Source organism: Chenopodium quinoa, unplaced genomic scaffold, assembly GCF_001683475.1.
Source record: "Chenopodium quinoa cultivar QQ74 unplaced genomic scaffold, ASM168347v1, whole genome shotgun sequence".
In the NCBI taxonomy this organism is placed as follows: domain Eukaryota; kingdom Viridiplantae; phylum Streptophyta; class Magnoliopsida; order Caryophyllales; family Amaranthaceae; genus Chenopodium; species Chenopodium quinoa.
The window spans coordinates 561,114-568,706 of NW_018742720.1; the positions used below are offsets into that span (position 1 = coordinate 561,114).

General features: G+C 34.4%; 2 protein-coding genes across 2 annotated transcripts; both read left to right on the forward strand.

Moving 5' to 3' along the window:
- The first annotated feature begins 1,442 nt into the window (after positions 1–1,442).
- On the forward strand, positions 1,443–5,323 carry LOC110723049 (ER membrane protein complex subunit 4-like). Its single transcript, XM_021902326.1, has 6 exons — positions 1,443–1,711; positions 1,811–1,867; positions 2,801–2,954; positions 3,120–3,217; positions 3,319–3,384; positions 4,824–5,323. The coding sequence occupies exons 1-6, from the start codon at positions 1,583–1,585 to the stop codon at positions 4,860–4,862; spliced, it is 543 nt and encodes a 180-aa protein (XP_021758018.1). The 5' UTR covers positions 1,443–1,582; the 3' UTR covers positions 4,863–5,323.
- An 894-nt stretch (positions 5,324–6,217) lies between these two features.
- LOC110723050 (probable steroid-binding protein 3) lies at positions 6,218–6,933 on the forward strand. The gene has a single exon (XM_021902327.1). The coding sequence runs from the start codon at positions 6,227–6,229 to the stop codon at positions 6,713–6,715; it is 489 nt and encodes a 162-aa protein (XP_021758019.1). The 5' UTR covers positions 6,218–6,226; the 3' UTR covers positions 6,716–6,933.
- Positions 6,934–7,593: the final 660 nt, after the last annotated feature.

A 7,593-nucleotide genomic window follows, 5' to 3' on the forward strand; every position in this document is an offset into this window, starting at 1 on the left:
TTTGTGTGTGGCTAACCAATTTTGATTTATTAGAGTAATCTTATCTATAATTTATTTGTTTGTATTATTGTATAGGTAACTTTATTTATTCATAAGAGTAACCTCATTTTAGCAAATACAAGTGTAGCAAGTGTGACGATCTTGGCTTCCTAGGATGGTTATTTTTCTTTCTATACCTTGTTGTTCTTTCGTTTAAGCTCTGGACACACGTGTCCTAAAGACGAAAAATCATTAGTAATTGATCAGATTTTGCTCGTGTAAATCAGCTAATATAGTGCATTGTTATGTAACCTATACAGGTTTCATGCTTGCTAACATTACGGACAAGTTTGAAGTACTTAGACTTCCATCTTAATTAGCATTTTGGCAAAGAGGGAGGCAGGACAAGAGACGAAAAGCTTAGTTACTTTTGAGCCTAAAATAATGGTTTTGTAGAAGTAACTTATTGAATTATATGTACTTATTCAAACTAATTTAATCTTAAAAATAAAAAAATAAATAAATTTGGTTTGAAATAATCTTATCTTTGTAATTTGGATTAATGCAAAACTTCTTCTTATAGCATTATACTTTGTCTATTCCTTATTGCAATATGGAAGTGTGCATAAACTAAAGCGGTGAGAAAAGGAGATAAAGAGAAGATTACAAAACTTATCTGATTGCTAAAAAGTAACAAACATAAAAAAAATAATAATAATTTTTATATGGTGTATAAAAGGTTTAAAGAATTTTGCAACATAATTTTAAATCTTAAGTCAAAATAGCAACAATTTTTTACCAACATGTGTAAAATGAATAGCTCGGGCAAATATATTAAGGTGTTAATTTAGGTGACTGGATCAAGTTTAGTCGAGTCTAGTTCGAATTTGGGTCATAGGTTATGTTCAGCCCAATTAGAGGATTTGACTAAACCAATTATTTAATGCAAATTTTAAGGTTCACCTAGGTGCACTACGCCTAGGTGATGACATAATAACAATTGAATCAGGGTTCGTTTGGCATTGTTGCGGTTTTTAGTTTTTTGGTTTTTTGTATTTTAAAAGTGTATGACATATGTCATATAATGAATAAAAAATTAGTTAAACTTATTAAAATCATACTAATTTTGAAAACTGACAACAGAAAAGTGAAAACACCTTTTTCTTGTTTCCTGTTTTTGGTTTTTTGTTTTCAAAAAAACTGAAAACTGAAAACAAAAAACAATGTCACACAAGCCCTGAGGTGCTTGGTAAACAACTAATTGGTATGAATCGGCTTATTTTGGAAACGCTCCAAACCCGATTGTCAAATTCCTTTTAGAATATGATTGAGTCAGGTCGATTTTTGACACCACAAATCCACGGGCCACGAGTCAATGACGGGCCACAAAGTATTGGTCTATTGGAGATTTGGAGGAGGCTCCAATCAAGTAGTTCTCGTAGTGTTCGTAATTCACCGCAATAATAGAATAGTAGATCAAGTCATCAAGAGCAAAATTGTTAAAACAAAAAAAATATCTGCTCTTCATCGTCTTCAACCATTTCCACTTGAAACAAAAAGTCTGAGCCTCCAACCCAGAAAAGAGAAAGAGGAGAGAGAAAATATGGAGAAAGGTAAAGGAATCATGGTTGGAGGAAGAAGATGGGCTGTTGAATTCACTGATAATTCTACTGCTCCTTCTTCTCGCGACTTTCCAGATCCTCCTGGTTTCACTCGCGCCTCTCAAGATCAGGTTTTGATTTCGATTTTTTTTTTGTGCTTTTTTAATTCGATTTGATCCTGAATTTGTGAAATTAGGGTTTAATTTGTTGTTTTTCGTTGTATGATTTAGGAAGATTCATCTGTTGCTCGTCAAAAGAAGGATGCTGAAGCTAATTGGAAAGCTCAGGTAAAATTTAATCTCCTTTTCGAAATTAGGGTTTATGTTTTTTTGGTAATGTATTGCTCTAATCGTGGGCTTTATTTAGTTCTGCGGTTACTAATTAGTATAATAATTAGTATAATTTGAATCAATTTTGGGAATGTGCTTGTACTGGTTGTAATCAAATTGCGGCATTCTATTGACTTTTATGTGATCTTCACAATGAATATATTGATTGTATGATTATAGTAAAATTGTAGTGTTCTGTTAGATGTTGAGGTATGATACCGAATAGAGAGTGTATCCGGACAGAATTACGATTGTTTGTAGTGTTGCTAGCTGATTTGAATGTGAGGAGATACAGTTTGGGCTTCGTAGTGTTGGTAGCTTTGAAGTGAGAATCACTTTCAAGCTAATAGTTTTTTTGATTTTGAAGTCAATTGTTCAATTAGGGCCCTGTTTGGTTTGATGTAAAATGTTTTCATAGAAAATGAATTTTCCATTTGTTCCCATTTTCCTTTGTTTGGTTTGTTAAGGAGTGGAAAACAATATTTCAAGGGTGGAAAATTCCATCCTTAATGATGGAAAACATTTTCCTTTTAAAAACAAGGGAAGCCACATTTTCCTCTCTCCTCCTTACCTCTTTTTTTACTTCCCTCTCATTCATCCTTACATTTCCACTCTTATTTTTTATTTTTCTTGGACTTTTCTTGTATGCAACCAAACAAAGGAAAACTAATTTGCAATTGTGTTTTTCCTTGAAAAATATGTTTTCTATGAAAACTAATTTTCCATTGAAAATATTTTACATTAAACCAAACGGGGCCTAGATGTCATCACCTCATACCGGATAGTAGTGTTATGAGACAAGGTTATGGAATCCGTTGTTTGGTAGTAGTAAGAAAAGGTAGGATTTATGGCTAGCGTATAACTAACGTTGCACTCTTTTTCTGTATATAGAAAGCTTGGGAAGTTGCTCAAGGTCCTGTAAAGAATTTGATGATGATGGGATTCATGATGTGGATGTCTGGAAGTACCGTACATTTGTTTAGCATTGGTATTACTTTTTCAGCTCTTTGGCAGCCCATTAGTGCCCTTCGAGATGTTGGAAAAGGTTCAATCATCTACTTAAATGTCTTGTTATTGAGTTTTTTTCATCCTCTATATGACACTTTAGTAGTTATAACATATACGGGGACATTGCATTTTTACTTTCTGCTTCGTAGGTATAATGCAATATAATAGCTTGATGACAATCAAAATTGGTTTTGTTTTTTAGTTTTTGAGCCATACAAGGACAGCAAAGTTGAGCTTTTAGGGCCAAAGTTGGTCTTCCTTGCTCTTAATATGGTGGGACTTGCCCTTGGTATCTGGAAGGTAATTTGAGTAGCTAAGGCATTTTATTGGAAAGGAGATAGCGTTTCTTTTTTTCTATTTTTTTTAACAATGTATATACCTTTTTATTTTCGTACTGGCAGCTGAACACACTGGGTCTTCTCCCAACACATGCTTCAGATTGGGTGTCGTCTTTACCTCCTGCTCAGGTTCTAGCATTGCCTTATATCTTTTTCTGTTTATTATTTGTAATTCTGGTGACATACAATATGAGAAAACCACTGATGATTCTTAGATGTGATGCCTTGATGGATACCTTTGTTCTTGATCTAGTTTTATGATCATGTATGATTTATAACTAAGTGGCCTTGTTATTAAGCTCTTGAAAACCTGCCTAAAGGTCAATATTCTTAGTTTAAGCTTATTTAGATCAGCTCTTTTAGAGTTTATAAGCTTACGGCTTTTGAGCCTGCATAACTCCATGTTTCTATCATAGGAGTTACAGGTTTAGTCTTTTTAGAGTTTGGTGCTTACAACACTTTTATTGCCATGTGGTGTTTTGTTGTAGCCCTTGTAGGTGCTGCAATTGGTGATGGTTAAAAGAAACAGCTTTGTTCTCGTTAATGTATGTTTTAATGAGTAGAATTCATTTGCCTTTGTTTGGGGGAGAAATTTTCTTTCTTTTTTTTGAAGGGGGGGGGGGGGGATAGGGGTAGGGGCCACCTTGAATTCTGCAGTGCCACTGACCCTTCCATCTATGAAAGGAAAAAGAACCTTAACTATGTTGCATTACAAAAATGTCAAGAGCATGTATTTAGCCTTCTCTGTTAACTTTACGTGAGATCACCTTGTTAAGAGCTCTTGACTTCTGCATTATACTGGTGGTTGTTGGGAGATCAAGATGATATAGCTTTGCCCCTCACAATCATAGAGGTGATTTCCATCTTTAGTTCTTGAATGCCAGGATTATACCAGAGGTGATTAAAATGATATTTTTTAATCCCATCCTTATTGGTCACCTTCCCATATGATCCAACTTTTTAAAACATCATCTGGCTTTAATCTTTTAAATCTTAAGCAAAAACGGCTACCATCCCAATTATTGCCACACTCTGGACATCCTAAATGAAAGTATGAAACTTTTATATGGTGATGGAACTAAGTGCTGAGAAGAAATGTGATGTTAGGAAGATGTGATAATGTACATACTCTTAATTAGTTATGTACTCTTCATATGAAATAGTTTCATCTGTGTGCTTAAGGAATGTGATGCTTATACAGGACTCTTTTATTGTAAAGGCTGTGAGAATAGTGAATAACAACATTTATTGGATTTTTTTATTTATGCTATTATATGTGAGGGTGCACTACCAGTCATGTATGCACAAATGCACAGATGAAGTAAAATTTTTGTTGATTTCTGAGGAAGGAATAATTACTGTTAAGCTAGTGGAGAGAAGGAAATTTTAGGCTGTTTTTTCTTGTCTGATTGCCATTTAAGGTAGGTGTATTGATAATGTTGGGGTTTCAATATCTTGCTTGTCACCAGCTAGTCTATTGTACCATCTACATCAATGTTGTACAAGCTTGTCTCTTGGACTTCCAATTTTGATAATAACCTTGACAAATGTTTTGTTGCTACTCTCAGGAAGTTGAGTTTTCCGGTGGTGGATTGCCTCTGTATTAATTGCTTGCTAAATCCTTCATTTGTTGATCCTACAAACTACAAGAATAGCTTGATGGGAACGAGCCTGGTAGAAGATATCAAGGAAGCATAGCTGTTTTGTTGATCTCTTTTGTATGATCAGGTTTATCATTGCACCTCATAATTTAGGACTTCGTATTCTATGTGCAATATGCAAGACAGTTCCTATTTTTGGAGAAATTTTTGGAGACATGGAGGAAGTGCAGGAGATTCAGTATGCAAGACATTTCTTATATTCATAGGTCCCTTATATACAAATCTGTTTTTGCTGTATCAGGGGTCAAGAACCCAAAAGGCATAAACAGTAACTTGTACTCTCTAATTTTAATTAATCTTTCTTTTTCTGCTAGCACTTAGAGTTAAATTTTGTTTTCAATTTGGCTGAGATTTTAACTCAATCCTTTTCTGCGTTCTAGTTGTGCTTGGAACTGACCGACAAAAAATCGTATCTATTGTTGATGATCTTATTAATGTGCTCATGCATAGCTTGACCCACATGTTTTGTCAAGCTCACTTAAATGATATTCGTGTCATGTGGTTAAATTAAGCAGGTTGAACCCATTGTGCATGACCCACCAGCATGTGTTAGGCTTGTGTTGGGATGGTGCCGAATTTGGTCATTTTTGTGTAGTGCTTGATCCACTTTAATGCTAGTTCAATACATATCCAACTTAGTGATGGCATTAGGTTGGATTGGCCATTGCCTAAGCATGACACAACACAAAAAAAAAGTGTGGCATTGAAAGAAATTGTGCATGCTGAGCGTGGGCAACATTTTTGGGAATAAGTTAACCTTGAGGTACGAATGCAAGTACAACACAATAGCACCTAAGTTTGGGTCTTCCATTTGTAAGTTGAATACACCACGTGGCTAGTAGATTAGGAAATGGACTAGACTTAGCCAGATCCAAGAAACACTAACCCGACGAGTGTAACATACCTCCATCTTTAACTTTTTTTTAGGAAGTCCACCCAATTCAATGGATATTGGCTTCGACTATATCCGAATCTGACTTGTGTTGCTCATATGACTTATGGTGGATCAATCTCCCATTAAGAGTTTCTACGTATGTTGATGTTCGAATCCAAGACTTTTCTTAAGTAATTTCAAGTTGTTTACCACTCGGACCAACCTTTGTTAGTGTACAATCTACCTTGATCTTTATTTATGCCTACTAAAGAGGTCGTTGGAAAAATCAAAAGAAAGACATTAATGGCCCCATTGAAAAATACTTTTGACCCAATGTATCAACTTTAATTATCAAGCAAATGAATTATCATACAAAATGTAATTAATACATATACCAATTTCCAATTAATCTCAAAATTACAATTGTAACATAAAAATGTATCCTTCAGCTTCGAGTAGCGTAACAATTAGGCGAATCAAAACGCAAAAAGCCAACTCTTTTATACAAACAAACAACGATTTATATTCACCAACTCAATCTCCTCACATTTTCACACCTTCCAACACAAAAAATTCCAATTTCTCTCTCCTAAAAACCCCATTTTTAATCCGAAGAACATCATCAATGGAGTTCACACTACAACAGCTTAAACAGTACGATGGAACCGACCCATCAAAATCCGTTTATGTCGCAATTAAGGGTCGGGTTTTCGATGTTTCAACCGGCAAGAATTTCTACGGACCAGGTGGGGCCTACGCCATGTTTGCTGGAAAAGATGCTAGTAGAGCTCTTGCTAAGATGAGCAAGAATGAAGACGACGTCGTTTCCAACATTGATGGCCTTTCTGACAAGGAACTTGAGGTTCTTGCTGATTGGGAGAAGAAGTTTGAAGCTAAGTACCCTGTTGTTGGTCGTGTTGTTTGAAAGTTTTAATCTTTGATGAAATAATTATGGAGTTAGTAGTATGATTAATTATGTTGGTCTTATGTTTATGTTATGAAATTTATGGAAGGAATAATTGTCTAATACCATAATTTGTATGTTGGTGTAATTTGATTATCTGGGTTGTTGATGGAATTCTGATGAGAATTGTAATGTTTAATTTGGTTAATAAATACGACTTTTTCTAAAGTTGAATTTCATTCTTTTGTTAAATTTTTATGTTGGATTTTATATGGTTTGATGAATTTAGTGATCTGGGTTGTGAATTGAAAGTTATGTTAATTTGAATTTGGTTTTGATTGATTGGTCAAAAAGCCAGAGTTTCAATTTTGGTATGACTTTTATACAGGGTTTGATGAATGTATTGATGTGGCTAGAATATTGAAAGGTTGAATTGATTTGAATTTGGTTTGATCGAAAGGTTGAATTTCATTGTTTGCATGACGTTGTGCATCAGTGCATGGTTTGATGAATGTAGCGATGTGGGTTGAGAATTTTAATTTAATTAACTTGAATTTGGTTTGATCATAAAGTTGAATACCAATGTGGGTATGACTTTTGTGTATAGTTTGATGAATGCAGTGATCTGGGATCAAAATCAAAAGGTTAAATTAACTTGAATTTGGTTATATCAAAGAGTTGAATTACAATGTTTATATGACTTGTGTATGGTTTGATGTTCATAAAATTTGGGTTGAGAATTGAATGGTTATATTAACTCGAATCTGGTATGATCGACAAGTTGAGCTTCAATGTCTGTAGTAACTTTGTGTATGGTTTGATGGATGTAGTGTGGGTTGAGTATTGAATGATTGAATCAACTTGAATTTTGGTACGATCAAATAGTGAGCTTTAATGTT